The sequence below is a fragment of the Phycodurus eques genome, chromosome 2 (assembly GCF_024500275.1).
Source record: "Phycodurus eques isolate BA_2022a chromosome 2, UOR_Pequ_1.1, whole genome shotgun sequence".
NCBI lineage: Eukaryota > Metazoa > Chordata > Actinopteri > Syngnathiformes > Syngnathidae > Phycodurus > Phycodurus eques.
In genome coordinates, this window is record NC_084526.1 from 22,117,417 (window position 1) to 22,140,424 (window position 23,008).

Below are 23,008 nucleotides of genomic sequence, written 5' to 3' on the forward strand. Positions count from 1 at the left end.
AACAAATTTTTAGTCTTCACTGATGCCAAAATAAACACTTTTGCACACAGCTGAGCCAATTTAAAGTCTTTGATGAAGCTAATATACGCAATTTTTAAAACATCTTAAACGATTTAATCTTCAATTAAGTGAATGAATGTCTTCTCCTAAATATCTGAATATCATTATCTTTTATTATGGTCTTCAACTAACATGTTTGTGGGAACAAACTATTTTGAGTCTTCAGTGACACGAACGTGGCTTTTTGTTCATGTCAAGGCTAGTTTGGCATCTTTGACTAAGCTTGCATGTTTTCATTTTCACTAAAAACGGTTCAGTCTTTCGTTAAATTATCAAGTTTTAGCAAATAGCAAACTGTTTTCTAAAGTTCATATGGAAACTAACATGTTTTTGTAGACATGTAGAAAGTCTTCAACAAGCCTAGTTTGCATTTTCAGAAAATTCAAAGAGAGTTTCGAGTCTTCAACAAATCTGTACTTTGTAGACTTCAATTTAGTTTTCAATGAACCGAACATTTGTGTTTTCGCAAACATCAACAACAATTCAGTCTTCAACTCACCTAATGTATGTTTTTTTGTCAACATCAAAGACAATTTAACGTCTTTGAAAAACCTAGAATTTTCATTTTCACCAAAGAAATGTTGAAAAAGTGGACCCGACACGCTAGTCTTATAACCTTATTCATTGGTATGCAATGTTCAAGTTGTCAGATTTTTTTATTTGATTTTAATGAATTTTAAATGTAAAACCTGATATAACATGTACAGACAGTATATTTTTGTCACACATCATCTCATTACATTTGTTTCTGATGTAAAATTATGTTAAAATAGGCATCAAAAATCTTAAAAAACACAGTTTGGGAGATAACATCTCGTTGACCTTATATAAACCCTTCAATCATTAACGACGAATCAGCTTTTAAAGCTTGAAATGTTTTATTAGTGTGAAAATCAACGAAATATTGTGGAACTACGATATATCCATCCATTTTCTTTACCGCTTATCCTCACTAGCTATCTTCAGGCAGGAGGCAGGGTACACCCCGAACCGGTCGTCAGCCAATCGCAGGGCACACAGAAACAAACAAGCATTCGCACTCAAATTCACACCTACGGCCACTTTAGAGTCTCCAATCAACCCACCACACATGTTTTTGGGATGTGGGAGGAAACCGGACTGCCAGGAGAAAACCCACCCGGGAACGGGGAGAACATGCAAACTCCACACAGGCGGGGCCGGGATTTGAACCCAGGTCCCCAGAACTGTGAGACAGATGTGCTAACCAGTCACCCACCATGCTGGCAACGACTATATAATCTTTTTTATTTTTTTATTGAATTTTTTTTTTCTATCTGGGAGTGAATTATAATGCATCATGTACATAACGATGTTCCCGAGGACTTCAAAGACATATACCTGGACTTTTAATTGACCACGCCTGCTATAAATCATACATCAATAAGGTCCATGAAAAGCAATGGTGTGATTGTGACAGTTGGGAAATTCCAGACCTCAAAATAATGGGCTTAATAGTTCAGTTTCTCTATATATTTTCTCTATTTTTGCAGGCACTTATTTAACAAATGTAATAAATGTGTTAGTGTAAAATTCTTGAGCTGTATTTATAGGTTATACTGCCATTGATCACAACTTGTGCTACAATATATATACTATAGAATCACTATATCATCATTGTACAGAAATGTATTTGAATGTTTTTTTTTTTTTAAGTACTACCGTACTACCTCGTGATGACTTTCCTGCTTCTCCACTTTTCTTGAATGCAGCACACGATCCGAATATGAGCCCATGAAGGGGGGGGGAAAAAGAGCATTTTAAGGATGCACAATAGTGTTATGAGGCTCTTTGATAACACTTTTTGCATCAAAGGCATTATCCTATGTATTTATTCTGCACCATCAGCTGAGACAAAAGGTGGATAACAACATGGCGTGGTGATTGCAGATGTCCACTTAGGCATTCCAATGATTATAGCCCAAAAAGGTGAGAAGAATCATTCCTGCCTCCCCCCCACCCCCTTTCACATGGAATACCCAGAGAACCAGTCCAGAAGTCGGCCTTTGTTCTCCGTCACCCATTTGATCTGGGCAGAGGTCCTCTCCATGGCTTGCTCCAACGCCAGGGTAGCCGAGCCAAAGCCCACCGCCAGGTTGTCTTCCTTGAATCGCCGCAGCTATGTTGAAGAAGAAGGGACAATAAGAAAAAGTCAGTAGCCTGCATTTCCTGGCAGGCTCAGTAATGGAAAATTGGGTTATTGTGTTTTTAACAACGGTGGGAAGTAAGTAACCAAGTACAAATTCAGTACTTTGTTGCTATACTTGAAATAGATTTTTTTTGACTTGAGTATTTATTTTTCTCATGTCTTTTTACTTTTCTTCCCACATTTGAAAACGTATAGTAGTACCTTGGCTTACAAGCACCCCGACTTGCAAGTTTTTTTTCATTAGGAGCCATCGCTTGGTCGATTCTTGGTTTTGGTGCAAGTTGAAATTTGAGTTACGAGTTTGCTTCAGATACGCTGCCTCTGAAGTGAGGGTTATGGCCACCACTCTGATGCAGCCGACAGACGCCCCCAAAGCTTTCCGTGCTTCAACGAGCCCACCATTAAATCCGTCTTCTACGCTCAATATTCATTTGATATACGAGTAAATTGAGTTACAATCTGGATCAAGGAACAAACTAAACTCATAGGTCATGGTGACATTGCTGTATCTGTAATTTCTATTCCCTCCTTTCTCAAAAGGGGATCATTAACGCCAGTGAACTGCTGGTGTGAGTTGAGGAATTTCCTATTGATGAAAATATTGCTTTGCCGCCCTCTTGTGGCATGTATAGGAAATTATAAACCTTGTTTGGGTGGCGTCAATTGCTCACAGATTATTGTTATTCACAGCAGAGCTCGGTTCCTAGCCCCTGCAAATAGCGAAGTTCACTGTACTACTTTTAGCAGTCTTTTTGTGTGTATGTATATGCAGAAGTATATGCACTTCTACTTAAGTGCAGAGTGTGAGTGACTTTTGCCACCTCTGCTTTTCAGTGTACCTCCTGCAGCTCAAACTCTGTGGAGAACCGTGCGGTGACCCCACTGATGAGCGTAGAGAAGACAAACGATCCTTTTCCATATCTAAAAAACACAACGGTAACATGTAAAAGGAAGTCTACTGTTGTACATAAAAAAAAAATAAAGAAAACAAGTAACTTTTTGGTCATTATTCTCTATCATAAAAGAGTCTGACCCTTTATTCCAAAACCATCTGGAAAAAAAGTATTCTTGAACATTATGTAAAAAAATAATTATTATTATTATTCTTGCAAGATGGCTTTTTTTCCCCAGAAACGTAAGGCTTTTTTCCCCATAGTATTCAAAATTTCACCTTAGTTATCACTTATCTTGATAAAAATAAAAATAACTTACAAGAAAAAAATCCCAGCTTTTTATCCTGCAATAAAGACTTTTCTTAAATTTACGACTTTTTTTTCTTTTTTTTTTTGAAGGGCGGGGGTTGATTTTTTATTTCCAAAATCCCCTTGACTTTTTATTGCAAAAAAAATATATACTATTTTCTATTTATAATAATGTACTTTATGGTGAAAAACAATATGAAAAATATTAACATGCTGAAAAATAAAAACATAAAAATCTGACTTTTCATCCCCCAAAATAACTTTTTTCTTGGAAAAAATACAATTTAAAAAAGCAAAGTAAAAAGTACCAACCACTTATATAAAAACAACCAAAACAACATTTGTAACTGTCACATCGTAAACACTATAAAACATCCATACAGCCATCCATTTTCTGTACCGCAACCATTCGCACTCACATTCACACTTACTGGTAATTTAGTCTTCAATCAACTGACCATGTAAATTTAAATTCTAAAATTTCATACAAGGGTAAAAAGAAGTGAAGCTCTGTAAAACATAACATCCATCCATCCATCCATTTTCTGAGCCGCTTCTCCTTACTAGGGTCGCGGGCGTGCTGGAGCCTATCCCAGCTGTCATCGGGCAGGAGGCGGGGTAGACCCTGAACTGGTTGCCAGCCAATCGCAGGGCACATACAAACAAACAACCACGCGCACTCACATTCACACCTACGGGCAATTTAGAGACTCCAATTAATGCATGTTTTTGGGATGTGGGAGGAAACCGGAGTGCCCGGAGAAAACCCACACAGGCACAGGGAGAACATGCAAACTCCACACAGGCGGGGCCGGGGATTGAACCCCGGGTCCTCAGAACTGTGAGGCTGACGCTCTAACCAGTCGGCCACCGTGCCGCCTGTAAAACATAACAGCAAAACAACAAAAAAACACTTTCATAACCAATTAAAACACGAACAATTTTAACTGTCATACAAGTGTAAAAAGAAGTAAAGCCAGGAATAATGAGGGTGTGTACTGACTGTTGGAAAAGCTTTTTCCATTGTGCCCTGACAAAGTTCCAGGCCAGAGGCATGCCCACCACGTTGTGGGCCACACTCACGATGGTGGAGGTGGTGTCCTGCTTGCGGATCTTATTCGGGTCCAGCGTGTATTCTAGATACCTGACAAGCGCAAAAGTATTAATATAATTATTATCAGCATTAATAAATAATAATAATAATAATAATAACAATAATTATATTTGCGAATCTCCGGTACGAGGCCGATTCTATACATATCTAGATACATGAGAAGAGATTCGATTCGAAAACGATATCTTTATGGGCGGAACGATTCAATTCAGTATGGGAGCAATACAATTCTTGATTCAATTCGGTGTGTAAAAAATGCGATCGTTAACATTTGCACATTTAGATGCTCATCATAAAATTCTAGAAAATGACATTTGTCTAACCCTATTTTCAAACATGTAAAAGACCAGTTTATCCTGAGCATTATTGCTTTATGGCGCTGGAATATTTGTGTTCATATATATATATATATATATATATATATATATATATATATATATATATATATATATATGAGTGGCTTGCATCTTGTGGTACGGCCTCGATATTTCTTCTCTCGAAGTCTTCTTCGAACAGTGGATTGTGATACCTTCACCTCTGCCCTGTGGAGGTTGGCAGTGATATCACCGACTGTTGTCTTTGGTGTTTTTTCACAGCTCTCATGTTTCTGTCATCAACTGCTGTTGCTACCCTTGGCCGACCTGTTCAATATTTGTTGCTCAGTACATCAGTAGTTTCTTTCTTTTTCAGGACATTCCAAATTGTTGTATCGGCTATGCCCAATGTTTGTGCAGTAGCTCTGATTGTTTTTCCCTCTTCTCTCAGCTTCAAAATGGTTTGCTTTTCTCCCACTGGTCTTCAACGTTTCCAAAGGTAAAACCCAAAGCTAAAAACAAGGTCTACCTAATGTTAAAGCAATCAACCTAAAAGGCAACAACCTGAGCAACTCAAAACACCCATCAAAACACCCACATGTTCCAATACTTTTGCTCACTTCAAAAGTGGGTGGCTTCAGACAAAAGGTGCTCTGTCCTGAGTAGATGTAAATACCCTGAAATAAAAGCTGGAATTCTGACCTTTTGTCTCATATTCATTTTATAATCTGAAAACCAAATGTCTTCAGTATACAACAAAAACAAAGGAATTGACCTTGTTGATCCAATACCTTTGGGGGGGACTGTATACAGTGGGGACGGAAAGTATTCAGACGCCCTGAAATCTTTCACTCTTTGTCATATTGCAGCCATTTGCTAAAATCATTTACGTTCATTTTTTTCCTCATTACACAGCACCCCATATTGACAGAAAAAAAGCTGAATTTTTTAATTGTTTGCAGATTTATTAAAAAGAAAACTGAAATATCACACAGCCATAAGTATTCAGACCCTTTGTTGTGACACTCATATTTAACTCTGGTGCTGTCCATTTCTTCTGATCATCCTTGAGATGGTTCTACACCTTCCTTGGAGTCCAGCTGTGTTTGATTATACTGATTGGACATTATTAGGAAAGCCACACACCTGTCTATATAAGACCTTACAGCTCGCAGTGCATGTCTGAGCAAATGAGAATCATGAGGTCAAAGGAACTGACTGAAGAGCTCAGAGACAGAATTGTGGCAAGGCACAGATCTGGCCAAGGTTACCAAAAAAAAATTCTGCTGCACTTAAGGTTCCTAAGAGCACAGTGGCCTTCATAATCCTTAAATGGAAGACGTTTGGCACGACCAGAACCCTTCCGAGAGCTGGCCGTCCGGCCAAACTGAGCAATCGGGGGAGAAGAGCCTTGGTGAGAGAGGTAACGAAGAACCCAAAGATTGCTGTGGCTGAGCTCCAGAGATGCAGTCGAGAGATGGGAGAAAGTTCTAGAAACTCAACCATCACTGCAGCCTCCCCCAGTCGGGGCTTTATGGCATAGTGGCCCGGCGGAAGCGTCTCCTCAGTGCAAGACACATGAAAGCCCGCATGGAGTTTGCAAAAACAAAACACCTGAAGGACTCCAAGATGGTGAGAAATAAGATTCTCTGGTCTGATGAGACCAAGATAGGAGTTGTTGGCCTTAATTCTAAGTGGCATGTGTGGACAAAACCAGGCACTGCTCATCACCTGTCCAATAGAGTCCCAACAGTGAAGCATGGTAGTGGCAGCATCATGCTTGGGTGTGTTTTTCAGCTGCAGGGACAGGACGACTGGTTGCAATCATAGGAAAGGTGAATGCGGCCAAGTACAGGGATATCCTGGACGAAAACCTTCTCCAGAATGCTCAGGACCTCAGACTGGGCCGAAGGTTCACATTCCAACAAGACAATGACCCTAAGCGCACAGCTAAAATAACTGAGTGGCTTCAGACTGTTCTTGAATGGCCCAGCCAGAGCCCTGACTTAAACCCAATTGAGCATCTCTGAAGAGACCTGAAAATGACTGTCCACCAACATACACCATCCAACCAGACAGAACTGGAGAGGATCTGCAAGGAGGAATGGCAGAGGATCCCCAAATCCAGGTGTGAAAAACTTGTTGCATCATTCCCAAAAAGACTCATGGCTGTATTAGCTCAAAAGGGCGCTTCTACTAAATACTGAGCAAAAGGTCCGAATACCTATGGCTGTGTGATATTTCTGTTTTTTTTTTTTAAATAAATATCCAAAAATGTCAACAATTACGTTTTTTTCCTGTCAATATGGGGTGCTGTGTGTACATTAATGAGGGGAAGAAAAAAAATAACTTAAATGATTTGAGCAAATCGCTGAACTATAACAAAGACTGAAAAATTTAAGGGGGTCTGAATACTTTCCGTACCCACATTATATGTATGCATGTATGTATGTATGTATATTCTTTTTTTTAAATATCAAATTAATTATTTAAATCGACTATAACAATTTATTTTGAATGATTCACTCTTCACAAACTGCACATACGGCGGAACGCTACTTTGCTATCGCTGTGACCACAAAGGTATCTTAACTACTGAAAAGCTATTTTATGTTTAAATAGTGACGCTACGGAGAAATGTAGTTAAACTAGAAGTGTCGCTAGTATCCACCACTGCTGTGTTTGGTTGTAAACATAACATTACCTGCGGAGCACAGCGTGAGACCTCTCGTGCTTGTTTTAAGCGATGAAAACGATAAAGCCTCAGGCAACCGATTCATAGTCTCGCGATATCCAGTCCACAGCCTTACAACCGATGTATCTAAGAATTCCTGGTGGATTTTGTTTTGATAAATAGATAGAGTTGTATCTCTCGCCTTTAGAAACGCATATTCTGTCACATCGGTTTATCGTTCCCAACCCTAATAATAATAATAATAAAAAATGTGAGTGCGAATGCGGTGGCCGACTGGTTAGAGCGTCAGCCTCACAGTTCTGAGGACCCGGGTTCAATCCCCGGCCCCGCCTGTGTGGAGTTTGCATGTTCTCCCCGTGCCTGCGTGGGTTTTCTCCGGGCACTCCGGTTTCCTCCCACATCTCAAAAACATGCACGTTAATTGGAGACTCTAAATTGCCCGTAGGCATGACTGTGAATGCGAATGGTTGTTTGTTCCTATGTGCCCTGCGATTGGCTGGTGACCAGTCCAGTGTATATTGCGCCTCTTACCTAGTGTCAGCTGGGATAGGCTCCAGCACGCCCGCGACCCTGGTGAGGATAAGCGGTACAGAAAATGGATGGATGGATAATAATAACCTACCTATCATCTGGCTTTTAGTGGTCGAATAATATGGAAGAAATGATATTAAATACCAAAAAGTGTGTTTGATTTATTTAAAATTAATTACGTAGGCTTTTGTGGGTAGGTGGCAGTTACAGAACGGTATAGTAAAACACATAATTAGCAAAATGTGTTTGAATGAAATAACATTTATTTATATAATGTAATAAAATAAAATAGGAACATGTAATCAATTTCAATACAATTTTATCTTAAATTAAAATTTAATACATATTTTTTTTTAAATAGGCAATTGAGTTGCATCTGGATAAATATATGGTGTTGGAATGTAATTTCATTAAATTTATTAAGATTATGGTAAATTATCTATTTAATTACCTCCAGCAACATCCATCCATCCATTCATTTTCTGAGCCGCTTCTCCTCACGAGGGTCGCGGGCGTGCTGGAGCCTATCCCAGCTAAAACCCACGCAGGCACGGGAAGAACATGTAAACTCCACACAGGCGGGGCCGGGGATTGAATCCCGCACCTCAGAACTGTGAGGCTGACGCGCTAACCAGTCGGTCACCGTGCCGCCTCTCCAGCAACATACATTTAAAAATAATGCTTTGTAAATTGAATTAAATTAAATAAGATTATGTAAAATGTGAAAACCAAAACAGTGTTTCAATGAAATTACAATAATTTTAATCAAATACATTTCAATAAATCTTTATTAAAATAATTTCAGTCAATTTCAATTCAACTAAAATTAAATTGCATTGAGGTTAATTGGCACCAAAACAACACTACCCCCATCATTGTTCATGAAATGTACCTGTTGAGCAGCCATGGTTGTTTGGTACAGGCCAAGGCTGACCTGAGCCTGGAGGCCTCGGACGCCAGCGTGGTGTTCTTGAACATCTTCCAGACAAAGTTCCATTCCTCCGCGCCGCCCAATGCCACAGCTCTACAGTACACCATGCTTTTCAAGTTGGGATGGATCCTGCTCCACACAGTGTCGCATTTAAGAACAGTGCTGTTTGCAAGGACATTATCTAAATTTGTTGGGGTTTCCTTACGGGTTGTGTTCCGGATGGTCCATCCAGCGTTTGAACCAACTTTTGATAAGGTCCCTGCAGGCCGGCACGCCCACCATGCAAGACACTCCCACGGCGTTGATTTGATTGTACCTGACAAGACAGGTAAACATCAGCGTCAACTACCAAAAATCCGTTTGAGTTCATTCATTTCAAGATAATATTAAATTAAATACATCCATACATTTTCTGTACCGCTTTATCCTCACGAGGGTTGCGGGTTAAATACATTTAAATTAATTTGTATTTTATTACGGCGGAAGACAGGTTAGCAGATCTGCCTCACAGTTCTTTGGACCCGGTGCAAATCTGGCCTTGCCTGTGTGGAGTTTGCATGTTCTCCCCGTGCTTGCGTGGGTTTTCTCCGGGAACTCTGATTTCCTCCCACATTCCAAAACATGCATGGTAGGTTAATTGAAGACTCTAAATTTCCCATAGGTGTGAAAGTGAGTGTGAATGTATTTTTTTTTTGTTCATATGTGCCCTGCGATTGGCTGGTGACCAGTCCAGGGTATACTGCGCCTCTTACCTAGTGTCAGCTGGGACAGGCTCCAGCATATCCGCAAACCTAGTGAGGATAAACAAACAACCATTCGCACTCACATTCATACCTACGGGCAATTTCGAGTCTTCAATTAACCTAGCCTGCATGTTTTTGGAATATGGGAGGAAACCGGAGTACCCGGCGAAAACCCACGCAGGCACGGGGAGAACATGCGAACTCCACACAGGCGGGGCCGGGATTTGAACCCCGGTCCTCAGAACTGTGAGGCAGATGTGCTAACCAGTCGCTCAACTGTTCCGCTGAATGAATATATAATTTTTGTTTTTATTTATTTATGTTTTAGTTTTAATTAAAAACATTTTTTAATTAATTCTCTCCGTGCCTGCGTGGGTTTTCTCCGGGTACTCTGGCTCCCTCCCACATCCTAAAAAGATGCATGGTATGTAGGTATGGGATTGAAGACTAAATTGCACGTAGGTGTGATTGTGAATGCGAATGGTTGTTTGTTTATACGTGCCCTACAATTGACTGGCAACCAATTCAGGGTGTACCCGACCTCTCTCCCGAAGATAGCTGGGATACGCTCCAGCACGCCCGTGACCCTAGTGAGGATAAGTGGTATGGAAAATTGATGTATGTAAAAAAAACGAATACCAAAAAAAGATTTTTTGAATTGAATTTTAAATTTTTTTTATCAATTACATTTGGGAAAACGGGGCACTGTGAGACACCTCCAGTATCTAGCCAACAGAACACATTTGTGGTCATGTGACCACATTTTTTTTCATTTCACCTTAGACATGAAAAAAAGGACCTCATAGTGCTTTGGTAAGCATGTTTCTTTCACAAAAACGTTTTTGTTTTTTTGCATGTCAAATTAAGGTTTCTTGCTTTCAATTTAATCAACTGATGGATCAAAAATAATTAATTATGTTTGAAAAACGTCCATCATACATGTTGATGAACGACCAATCTACTGTATAAAACCAAGTGATTGATGTAGCTAAAGATTAGCCTGAATTGCTAGAAGTCGTTTTTTTCTAAAATGGTGGCCGTCGGGTTAAATGACACAAATGCTGTGGGGCAGTGTCGGCGCCAGAGCAAGTCGGAAGGGTGGGCATTCGGTCGGCGCGACTGTTCTGATTCTCAGGCTGTTCAAGTTAGTTCTGATGGTCCAATATTCTGACCCCCATACTATATACTGACTGGCTCTAATGGTCCTGGGTTCTGACCTCCAGAATGTGTTCAAATTTAACTGTTTCTATCTGTCACGTGAATGTTAAGTAAAACCTTTTGAATAACGTAATTTTGTATTTGGTTGATCTATATTGTTCAGAGTTACTTTTAAGTATTTATAAAAACTATTGATTAATTTTAAAGTGGAAAAAGGGTCAGTTTTCTCCCTTGATTTGGTCTGTTTCGATTTACCCCAAACCTGGGGTAAAATGAGTCACAAGATCACTTTTTTAAACATTCATATTTTCATTGCCCTTTGTCCTGAATACATTCTGATCATATCCATTGTGAGGAAACATTCTGAATTAATTATTGCTTTAAGATTTTAGCATACCTAAAGGGGAGCATACTGTGTGTAAAAAATATCTCACTTTACACTATGAATTAATTCGACCGTCAAGCCAATGGCCCAAGCCACTTCCACAGCATTGTCCTGATTGGTGATGCAAAACATCAGGTAAGAGCATCAAACAGAGTTTTATACCCTAAAATCCAAATAATTTTCTGTTTTTTATTACTGGTTGGTGATTCCTTCAGGTATCATAGTCCAGTTGTGTGTAATCCTCTTGAAGTACTCAAAAAGTGGTTGGATAAGCTTCCTGGTGTACGCCTGCGTTAAAGACAATAAATTTGTATTCAGCCGTTCATGTCGTATTACAGGGACAAGCAATTTCATTCGAGGGCTGCTGCAGCAAAGTGGAGACTGTGGAGTATACATAATACAGCAACGTCAGAGCTAACAAAGTAAGCTTACATTGCCATGTGTGTATATTTTCCCCTCATTCGAATCGTGTACCTTCAAATGTTACAATTACTGCAGTTTTATCATTTAGAGCAGACTGAGGAAGTTACGGCAAAGTGGAGGGTCTGGAGCATAATATGTTCAGAGCTAAGATACAGCAACAGGGTAAGCTAACTTTAGTATGCGCGTGTTTATTATTTACTTTTCTAGCAACATACCTTCAAATGTTATAATAACATAGCAGTTGTATTCAAGAGAACACTGAAAGAGGCTGCAGCAAAGTGGAGACTGCGAACTAAATAACAGTACCAGTCCAGAACAGAGTAAGTTAACATTAGCATGTGTGTTTTTTGTTGTCATTTCCTGCCGCACAACCTCAAATGTTACAATGACGCAAAAGGAGCGGGAGGGCAGTTAACAAGGTAAACTAACATTAGCGTGTGTTTCTTTTTTTAACCTGTAAGGGTCCGTAGACTTCGGTGCGGTCGAACATGAGGTAGTAGAAGTTGAGGTTTCGCAACGCCGACTGCCAAGGGATGTATTGTGTCTCCTTGGACAAGTACTTGGTGGTCCTCAGGGCCAATGTGATGTCCACCATTTTGGCTCTAAAATGAGGTGAAACTCATTTACCGTAATCTCTCGTGTATAATGCGCATCCATGTATAACGTACACCCCCAAAGTTGACCTCAAAACTCTGGAAAACCCTTCAACCTATGTATAATGCATTTTTACAATGCATGATTTTGCTTCTACCCATATGATCAAAACATTAAGTATGGTCTGTATTTTGTTAGTTTTTTCAAAGAATTATTCTGAAGTTAAGCACTTTATTTGAACACATTACTTTATTTTCATTTCATTTATTTTCTTATTTAGAAATTCACAGCCCAACTTTCATTTAGTAAATGAGAAAACACACAGTGGTGCTCATATGTTTGATTACCCAGGCAGAATTTGTAAGATGTGTACAATTATTTTAAGAAAAAATGAAGGACCAGGCGAAACACATTAAATTGTATTTTAATGGGATTCAAATTAAACCGTCAAGCATTTCAGAAAAGCATTATCTTAAACAAAACATAAGCATAAAGAAATTAATGATGGTTGTTGTTCAGTCATCAGTCGTATTTTAAAAAAACAAAACAAAACAATATTTCACAAATTCTGCCTGGGTATGTAAATTTATGAGTACAATTCTACATATATGCAGTCATATGTACCCCTGTCATATTGGAATGAAAGTCCAATATGAAAGTATAATCTACACCTTTTTCATTTTTTCCATCTTTTTTTAACCCTAACCTGTCGGTGGTATACTAGAATGAAAGTGTACAACTTTTTCATTAACCTCTAGGGGGCGGTGGCATAGTGGAATGAAAGTGTACAGCTTTTTCATAACCTCTAGATGGCGGCATACATTTATAAAATGTGAAAGTCTTTTTCATTTTTTTTCTATACCTGTGTATAATCCGCACTATTGACTTTTGACAATTTTTGGGGGTAAAAATGTGCATTATACACGAGAAATTACGGTACATTATTCACAAAAACAAGTTCCTACAGAGCTATATTGTACATTTATAGCGTAATAACTACGAGAGCAGTTATTTTAGTTTTTACCGTGCAAGATTGAAGGCGTCGTCGATGATCTGAGCTCGGTTTGCGATGGGAATGGCCTGTAGGAAATGAAACACAGCTAAGAATTATACGAACGGGTTTTCCATCACTGGAAGCTGCCAAAAACGCCTGACACTGAATGGGTTGCTGCAGAAATGTGGGGACTCTGATGTAAGGTGAGCATGTTTCTTTTTTGTTAGCATTTCTTGCGAAGCACATTTTATAATAACACAGCAATTTTATTTCAGAAGAGACTAAAGGCTGCTGCAGAAAACCATGGACTGATAATTATAATACTGCAGCGTCCAGAGGTAAGGCACAGCACTTGCTAACGTTAGCATGCAAGTTTTTTGTTGGTATTTCTATCCGTGAATGTTACAGCGAAGCGGGAATTTTATCCAAGAAGACACTATGGGCTGCTGCAGAAAAGTGGAGATTGTGGATTATAAAACTGCAGTCTTCAAAGCTTAAAGGATAAATTAACATTAGTGTGTGTGTTGTTGTTGTTTTTTGGCCTTTCCAGTCCACAGCTAACGTTAGCAAGTGGACACAGAAGTCACAGCAGTGAATGTGAGCTCACCAGATGGTTTGTTTCCAGCACAGAGATGAGGCGATTCCAGTTGTCTGTATCATAGTTGACCCTGAAGTACCCCGACACGTTGATATTGGCCAGCACCCAGTTGAGTCCAGAGGCTTTCATTTGAGGGTTGCTGTCTGGTGAAAGACATAAAGGAGGGTGTGTGTGGTGGGGTGGGGGGGGGCATTGGTTGGTCAAAATTGTGCAGAAAAATAAGGAGGCAGGCACTACAGTTGAACTCTGAGGTACCTGTCTTATGGAGTAGCCAATACTGTTGCTGCTCAACTCCTGTCTTCGTCCATTTAATGGGCACAAACCACGTATAACTGCATGGAAACAACCATTTTTTTTCAACAACCGTGTCATTTCATATTATTATATCATATGTCATGATTAGGGCGCCACGGTGGCCGACTGGTTAGAGCGTCAGCCTCACAGTTCTGAGGTGCGGGGTTCAATCCCCGTCCCTGCCTGTGTGGAGTTTGCATGTTCTCCCTGTGCCTGCGTGGGTTTTCTCCGGGCACTCCGGTTTCCTCCCACATCCCAAAAACATGCATTAATTGGAGACTCTAAATTGCCCGTAGGCATGACTGAGAGTTCGAATGGTTGTTTGTTTCTATGTGCCCTGCGATTGGCTGGCAACCAGTTGAGGGTGTACCCCGCCTCCTGCCCGATGACAGCTGGGATAGGCTCCAGCACGCCCGCGACTCTAGTGAGGAGAAGCGGCTCAGAAAATGGATGGATGGATGTCCTGATTTGTCTAATGTACATGTAAGTGCCGCTTGTCTTCTGTACCCTTTCCCCAGAGCTTCCCCAAACCAATGGCACTCCTCCAAGAAAATATAATTGTTCCATTTTAGATGCACATATCATGGACTGTTGTGACAATTCCAGTGTAGACTCAAGTTTTGCTTCGGCAGCCTTTCTCCTGAACTCAGCTAAACAAAGGGGCACCCCTTGTTTTCCCAGAATATGTCGTTTGTCATTTGAGAGGCATTGCAACACATCATGATGTCTTTATTATTCCAGTGTAGATTCAAGTGTTGATTCTGCATCCTTTCGCCTGAGCTCATCTAAACATAGAGACACCCCTCAATTTCCGAGAGTTATTTTTTTATTTGAGTTAGTCTCGCACAGGGGTTAGCACTCCTCTTTCATCCTTCTGCTGTGCCTCTCTGTTACTTTGGAAAGTAATTAATGAATACAGTATTTAATTTAAATTTATTTTTCAGGCACAGGGAGAGCATGCAAACTCCACACAAGGGATTTGAAACGGGGTCCTCAGAACTGTGAGGTAGATGTGCTAACCAGTTGTCCACCGTGCTGCCTCCATGAAGTCATGTATTTTGTATTTATTCATTGAACTTTATCCAGGTAAAGTAAGGCAAGGACATGGCTGCAGACAGCAGAGCAAAACAATGAAAAAAAGAAGCAAATACACAAACTCTACAAACTGTACAATGTGATATAGTAACAAGTTACATATGACATTACATCATACCAGGTGAATAAAATGTCCACAAAAGGAATGTGATTGCATTAAAAAAATGTAATCGCCTGAATGCCAAGGCATTAGAAAAAGTTGTCTTTCTGAATGAATGAATACATACATACAAAAATGGAGAAGCCTGCAGATGACCATACATGTGATTTATTGTTCTTAAATTTGTCGTGGAACTGTGTGAGGCTTCAGGCTCATCGCCTGCTCATTTCCCCCCTAATAAATCACATCTATAGTCATCTGCAGCCTTCTGCTCCACCATCTATTTAGGCATGTCATCTCAATAAATTACAATAAATATATTCTGTCAACTCAATCAATTAGAATAAATATATGCTATCATCTCAGTAAATTAGAATAAATATATTAGAATATATTTATATATATATTATATATATATATATATATATTATATATTTATTCTAATTTGGCCGGCATGGCGGCGGACTGCTTAGCACATCTGCCTCACAGTTCTGGCGACCGGGGTTCAAATCCCGGCCCCGCCTGTGTGGAGTTTGCATGCTCTCCCCATGCCTGGGTGGGTTTTCTCCGGGCACTCCGGTTTCCTCCTACATCCCAAAAACATGCGTGGTAGGTTGATTGAAGACTCTAAATTGCCCGTAGGTGTGAATGTGAGCGCAAATGGTTGTTTCTTTCTATGTGCCCTGCGATTGGCTGGCGACCGGTTCAGGGTGTACCCCGCCTCCCGCCCGAAGATAGCTGGGATGGGCTCCAGCAGCCCGTGACCCTACTGAGGATAAGCATTAAATAAAATGGATCGATGGATATTCTAATTTGGAGTTTGCATGTTCTCCCTGTGCCGGCATGGGTTTTCTCCAGGTACTCCGGTTTCCTCCCACTTTCCAAAAACATGCATGGTAGGTTAATTGGAGACTAAACTGCCCGCAGGTGTGAATGTGAGTGCAAATGGTTGTTTGTTGATATGTGCCATGCGATTGGCTGGCGGCCAGGTCAGGGTGTCCCCAGCCTTTTGCCCAAAGATAGCTGAGATTGGCTCCAGCACGCCCGGTTCGGAAAATGGATGGATGGCTGGATATTCTACTTTATTTGAGATGTACCTGTATATTATAAAATACCCTGCCTCAAAGACTCTCTGCAGCCAGGTTGGAATTGCAAATGAGAATCACTTCTCAATTGCCTCACCTGGATAAATAAAGGGTTAGGCTTTAAATATATAAAAAATATTTAAAACTTATATTAAGAAATAAAATAAGACATTAACTTGAAATACCAGCATTTTTTTAGGATCCAGTACGTATCAGTAATGAGCAACATCATCCTCATTTGCTTAAGATACCCTGAACTAATAAGTGTGATGGAAACACAAACCACATGGGCCACAGGAACCTATCAGGAACTCCTGCTACCAGGAACTCAAAGTTCTTGGGCTGGTTGGTGGAAATGCCTCTAAAGGGGGAGAATGACTCTCTGTGCCCGTGCTGTTTATTGCTCCTCTTTCGCACCGCTTGCATTGCAGAGGAGCAGTGAATCTGCGACAGATGAAGTATTTGATTGACTGCTTGAAGCAGGATCTTCAGAACACCCAGCGAGTGTTTGGAAGCTCAAAGAATGTCTCAATTCTCGACCATTTTGAAGCCTGGTTTCACATATGTTACAATTTAGTTTATCAATTCATTCATTGTACAGCTTGTTAACATTACTCTTTTCTGTGGTGTGCAGAATTTACAATAAATATTTGGGGTGTATTTCGGGGCACTTTAAGTTTAGCTTTAATTTCACAAACACGAGGAGGACTCATAGATATTGTATTGTGTTCTCTGTAGCAGTTGGTTGATTTCCAAAAATGAAAATATAGTTTTTTTTACACATACAGGTAAAAAAATAAAAAATACAAAAATAAAAAACAAAAACAGCGATATATCCCACATGTTAGGTATCACAAGGGTTTCGTGGCTCCCTGTGTTTTTCTTCTTGGAGGAGACAGTCCAAATGGCTCTTTGAGTAGTTGAGGTTGCTGTGCCCTGGTTCAGCACCTGTAGTGACTATTTTATGGTAAGAAGTGCTCAGTTTATGGTCATGGTGTAAACGTACTTGAACTGCGAGGGCCTGTCCACCACCGACTCCGGATCCAGCAGGAAGTGCTTCTGGGTGACGCGTCCGGTTTTGGTGTTGATAGTCACCACCGGGAAGCCCATCTGTAGAGTCCAGCGGTGCATGATGTCGTGGACCGTGTGCGGGATACTCAAGGCTGGAGTGTCTTCCACCGCCTGGAAAACGAGGGAGCAGTAAGACGAATGGCTGAACTAAGTCGAGAGAGACTCAAGGTGGTCCTACTAACCTTTTGGAGATGGTCCCACAAGTCTTTGTACACGGTGCAGCCGAACGCAAATGTGTTGAGGTAAGACTAAGGGAGAGAATGTGGCATGATAGCAATTCTATTATAATGCAGGGACCATTTAATAGTGATACTCACACTCAGTCCCTGGGCAAACACCGGCTCACTGAGAAACCTGGACAGCATCCTGAGCACCACCGCCCCCTGAATGCAACACCAGATTATGGGACACAAGGTGGTGGGATGGAGATACATTGAACCCCCGTTTATAGTAGGGGATAGGTTCAAGACCCGTGCGCTCAAAGGTGATAATCCATGATGTAGATATATAGACCCTTTCCAAAAGATTTTAATATCATGGTAAAGTTTATTCGTTTCCATAATTCCATTCAAAAAGTTAAACTTTCATAGATTATAGATTCAGGGCGCACAATTTAAACAATTTCAAGTATTTAGTTGTTGATTTTTTACATAATTTGAGCTTCCAACTCATAAAACCCACGAAATCAGGAGTTCAAAAAAATTTGAATACTGTGAAGGCCATATATGTTTTAAACTGAGTGTCACACACTCGTCATCTACTAAACTCAAAGCACCTGCACAGGTTTCCCCAGGTGTCATTAAATTGCTTCAGTTTGGTTCAATTATCTCAGTTGGGCTCAATATGGGGAAGACTGCAGACTGGACAACTGGCCAGACGACCATCATTGATACCCTCCATAGGATGGGTAAGCCACAAACATTCATAGCTAAGGAGGCTGGCTGTTTACAGAGTGCTGTGTCCAAGCATATCAATGGAAAGTCTAGTGGAAGGACAAAATGTGGCAGGAGAAGATGCACCAGCAAAAAAGATGACCGTGGGCTTCAGCGGCTCATCAAAACAGAGAAGATTCAAGAATCTAGCAGAGATTCAGAATGAGGCGGGAGTCAGAGCTTAAATAACCACTACATTCAGACTCATCCGGATGATGGGCTACATCTGTCGGATTCCTCGGGTCAAGCCACTTCTGAGTGTGTGTGTGTGTGTCAAAGTGGAGAGTTATTTTAAATTGGATCAGCAAATTGGTGCTCAATAGTTTTATGTTGTTAGTTTCATTTTATGTTGGATTTTTAGATGTGTACAGTAATTTGTTCCAGCTGTGGTTGTGTTTGAATAGCATTACAGATGAAGTTGAGTTGAGATGAAAAACCCATTAAAAACGTTTACTATAAACCACAGATTTCTGCGATATAGCAGGGATTTCCAAGAGACAAATAGATACCATTAGACCAAAAAAATTTTGCTATATACTGTAGTAGGGGTGTGAACGATTAACTGTGATATCGATGGGGAACATTGTACCATAATTGTTAAGTTCCCACCTTGTCGCGTTTCATTGGTGTCTGAATGTGTGTGTGAATGTGAAGCTTTGTAAAGCACTTCGGCCACTGTGCTGGTGTAGATAAAGTGCGATATAAGTGCAGTCCATTTACCATTACCTACCTTGCTGTAGGAGATGGTGTTGAATATCTCGCTGATCTGAGCAGGTGTGTTCACCTCGTCTTCTCGCCGGGACAGAGGGTGAGAGGAAGCCAGTGCGTCCAGATTGAAGACGTGCTGGAGGTCATCCAAAATGATCTGGTCTTTCTGCGATGGAATCAGAATCATCTTTATTTTATTTTGCCCAAGTATGTCCAAAAAACACACAAGGAATTTGTCTCAGGTAGTTGGAGCCGCTCCAGTACGACAACAGACAATCAATTGACAGAGAACACTTGAGACATAAAGACATTGAGAAAAACAGTCACTGAGCAATAAAGGGTTGCTAGTTATCTGGTAATGCCGGTACAATTTTTTTTTTTGGACAGTTGTGCAAAAAGATGCAGTGTCCAATAGCACTTAGAGCAGTTTGAATGACTAATATAGCAATAGTCCGGTGCAATGATCATTGTGCAAAGGGCACAGAGACTTCAAGGAGTGTATGCAGTTTAAAGTGACTCGTAGCGCGATAATCTGGGACAATGTTGATTGTGCAACATTGTCAAAATGTTGCAGATACTCCTCAATCAGTGTGCAAGTGGTGCAGATGCTAATCTGGCATCAGTGGCCAGTATTGGTCAACAACAGATGTGCAAATAGTGAAGTGTGGCGAGACTACTACAGTGAGTGCACGAGTAATGTATAATTGTATAATCATATTTAGGTTTAAATTTTTAGGCAGATGCTGTTTTTGGTTCATTTTCATTAAGACAATGTGATTTACAGTGACTACTATAAAAACAAAAAAATCAAACACAATTACAGTAATCCAGCGGTGGGCCGTGCATTTGGTGCTGATTGCTGATCGAACTTTGACCAAAATATTTTTTCCCCGATGACTGCTAACACACGAGGGTGGTGGCCGTGCAGCTCTGGCGCAGATCGCTACCAATGTGTTTTGCTAGTCAAAATTGGCTTGGCTTGAATCAGAGGATGGAAAAATGCTTACTTTATTGTGGGCCCTCTAGCAGGCCTTGGGAGAACCAATTTGAAATCTGATTGGTTAAAGAAATAGTCCCGTTGCGCATACAATTGAAGCTACATTGGCCAGCAATACTGATTCTCAAGGTGCTGGGCAGATATGATGGATAAGGACTAAAATCTGACTGTACAAATAATGTAACCTTACACCTAATTGAAGCAGTACAGCCAAGAGAAATGCTACGAAATGAAGACAATGGATTGTTGGAATATTCAATTTTAGGTTAAATTGAAGTCAGTGCTTCTGATAATGTTTCAGCCATCTTGCTAGCCTTGTGGATCACTTTTGCTGGTACTGTAATTTAGTTTCTTTTACAATGTTCCACGTTGGCTCGGCATAGTCCGCTCCCAGGTACTGCACGTAGGACGCAAAGCCTTCATTGAGCCACAGATCGTTCCACCAGCGCATGGTCACCAGGTTGCCGAACCACTATAGAATCAGAATCAGAATCAGAATCAGAATCATCTCTATTTGCCAAGTATGTCCAAAAAACACACAAGGAATTTGTCTCCGGTAGTTGGAGGCGCTCTAGTACAACAATAGACAGTCAATTGACAGAGAACACTTTTGAGACTTAAAGCCATTGACAAAAAACAGTCACTGAGCAATAAGGGGTTAATGTTATCTGGTAATGAGAAGAAAGAAAACGCAAGCAAAGATCTAATTTCTCGACAACAGAACAGGGGTTCTCAAACTTTCTGGGTCCAGTGGAGAACCCCTCAAAATCTTAATGCAAATTAAACATAACTCTTATGCGCAGCCGTAAATGGCATAGGAATTTAATAGTTGTAAAGAAAAAGTCATATTAGGACAACAAATGCATTATTTTTTCTTTTTTTTTTTTGCGAAAAAAGTTCTAATGGTATGAGAATAAAGTCAGATTTTTTTCAATGACAAAAAGAAGGACAACGTATCGAAATACGAAATTTCAAAAACGATTTTATTCTCATAATATTACACCTTGTATTCTAGAAAAGACACTTTTAAAGTGAAGCCCTGCATATTTGCAGCTTGACATTCACAATTTCACATATTAGCTGATTTTTGGGGGCTGGGGGTGAGAAAACTCACTTGTTTTCTGTTTGCCAAAACAATAAAAATATTTCTTTGCCCCGATCTAATGACATCCCGGTGCCACAGAACTATGCTGAAGTGAGTTGAGAAGCTTCTTTTTACAAAAGTGCAGCTTTGCTGTCGATAGGCATTTATAAAACTTTGGGGGGGGGGGGGGGGGGGCGGCATCAATAACTTGCAGATTTTGCGAATTGATGGCAGGGCTTGGTCCCTATCAAATAGCGTGGTTCACTGTATTCTTTCATCATTTCATCATTTTTGAAAAAAATCATTTATTCTTAAAAAATAGGCCTATTCCTATAATGATATACTATTTTTTTTCTTAAAAAATTATATATATATTTCATGCAGGGATATCAGATTTATGGATTGAATCATCACAATCATATCTGAGTTTTTAATTGGCCTAAAGCTAGTGTAAGGTATGGAGGAGTAACTGGTTTTATTGGCACACTGGTCCCCCTATGTAGGTATGCATTTCTTTTAAATGATACGACAATCATTTAGGAAAAATTATTTTGTGGACCCCCGAATTACAGCTTGCAGATCCCCGTATGTCCAGGAAACCCAGTTTGAGAACCCCCGCTAGAGAACGGATGTTCGGCCCCCAAAGATGGCCGACCATGTGCGCCAGCTCGTGTGCGATGACGGTGGCCACTCCCTGTTTGTTTCCCGCCGAAGATCTCTCCGGGTCATAGAGTAGAGCAGTCTCCCTGTAGGTTACGAGGCCCCAGTTCTCCATAGCACCGGCATTGAAGTCAGGCAGAGCCACCTGATCTGGAGAGGGCCAAGACATCCAGACAGTCAAATAATAATAATAATTTTTAAAAAACGGTCTTGAGGTACCCAATAAAGTGCATATCTGTGGTTGTATAAGCACTGTTTCTGCTTCACAATTGCCATGCGCTTTCCTTGACAAACTTGATCATTTACTGAAAAACAGTAAACTATTATGAATCAATGTTCCTGAAAAATGCTTCAAATCTGTGTCACATTTTTCTCAACAAACTCAAACCTTTATTGTACTCACTGAAAGATTTCCTGTCAACGGCTAAACTAATACAAAGAACTCTCGCTTTTTGTAAGGGATAGGGACCCCAAGCCCTGCCACAAATTACAAAAATCGGTGAGTAATTGACGCTAAAGCTGCCGCTATGGAATGTTTTTAGAATCGATTATTCTATCAAATATTCCATCGGTTAATTGAAAACAAATTTGTTTGCAAGTTTATCGCAAAATCACATTTTTATGATTCCTATATATTATCCGATTTTTGTTGTTTATTTGGTACTATTTAGTGATGAAACAAAAACAAGTAATCAACAATTAAGCAATATCACACGAGGGAATAATGATGTAGTCACCCAGCTTTTTGAAACAGAGCTACTTCTTGGGTACTGATTAATGCAAAGTGCTAATAGGTTGATATAAACTTCTTAGGCTGCTTCAGGGTCAACTACATGTCAATTACTGGTTATTCATCCTACAGCTGCAAACAACGATTATTTTCGTAATAAACTGACTATTTTTTTCCCAGAAACTGTTTATGATTCAGTTACTGATTTGGTTCCTAACTTATCAGAAAATAGGCAAAAATGTTGATGATTGTTTTCCAAAGTAAAAGAAGACATTTTGCAAACATCTTAATTTGCAAAGTAGCATGGAGTTCTTTTAATATAGAAAACCGATTCAAATGTAAT

The 23,008-nt window shown here is 40.1% G+C and overlaps 1 protein-coding gene across 4 annotated transcripts in view; it reads right to left on the reverse strand.

The window, feature by feature from the left end:
• Nucleotides 1-753: 753 nt before the first annotated feature.
• Nucleotides 754-23,008, reverse strand: part of LOC133398220 (aminopeptidase N-like) — a 35,522-nt gene continuing 13,267 nt past the window's right edge. For 2 of the 4 annotated variants that reach the window (XM_061669856.1, XM_061669837.1), the window contains exons 6-21: nucleotides 21,931-22,085; nucleotides 20,550-20,663; nucleotides 19,217-19,360; nucleotides 17,872-17,937; nucleotides 17,737-17,802; nucleotides 17,490-17,665; nucleotides 14,165-14,241; nucleotides 13,919-14,052; nucleotides 13,342-13,397; nucleotides 12,178-12,325; nucleotides 11,497-11,588; nucleotides 9,220-9,330; nucleotides 8,976-9,143; nucleotides 4,433-4,573; nucleotides 3,067-3,148; nucleotides 754-2,197 (exon numbers count right to left, since the gene is read on the reverse strand). In XM_061669856.1, coding sequence (XP_061525840.1) covers nucleotides 2,045-2,197; nucleotides 3,067-3,148; nucleotides 4,433-4,573; nucleotides 8,976-9,143; nucleotides 9,220-9,330; nucleotides 11,497-11,588; nucleotides 12,178-12,325; nucleotides 13,342-13,397; nucleotides 13,919-14,052; nucleotides 14,165-14,241; nucleotides 17,490-17,665; nucleotides 17,737-17,802; nucleotides 17,872-17,937; nucleotides 19,217-19,360; nucleotides 20,550-20,663; nucleotides 21,931-22,085 — 1,883 coding nt within the window. In that variant the 3' untranslated portion in view covers nucleotides 754-2,044. Of the gene's footprint in view, nucleotides 2,198-3,066; nucleotides 3,149-4,246; nucleotides 4,309-4,432; nucleotides 4,574-8,975; nucleotides 9,144-9,219; nucleotides 9,331-11,496; nucleotides 11,589-12,177; nucleotides 12,326-13,341; nucleotides 13,398-13,918; nucleotides 14,053-14,164; nucleotides 14,242-17,489; nucleotides 17,666-17,736; nucleotides 17,803-17,871; nucleotides 17,938-19,216; nucleotides 19,361-20,549; nucleotides 20,664-21,930; nucleotides 22,086-23,008 lie in introns of those variants that run through there. The other 2 variants (XM_061669839.1, XM_061669849.1) reach the window with 2 other exon arrangements.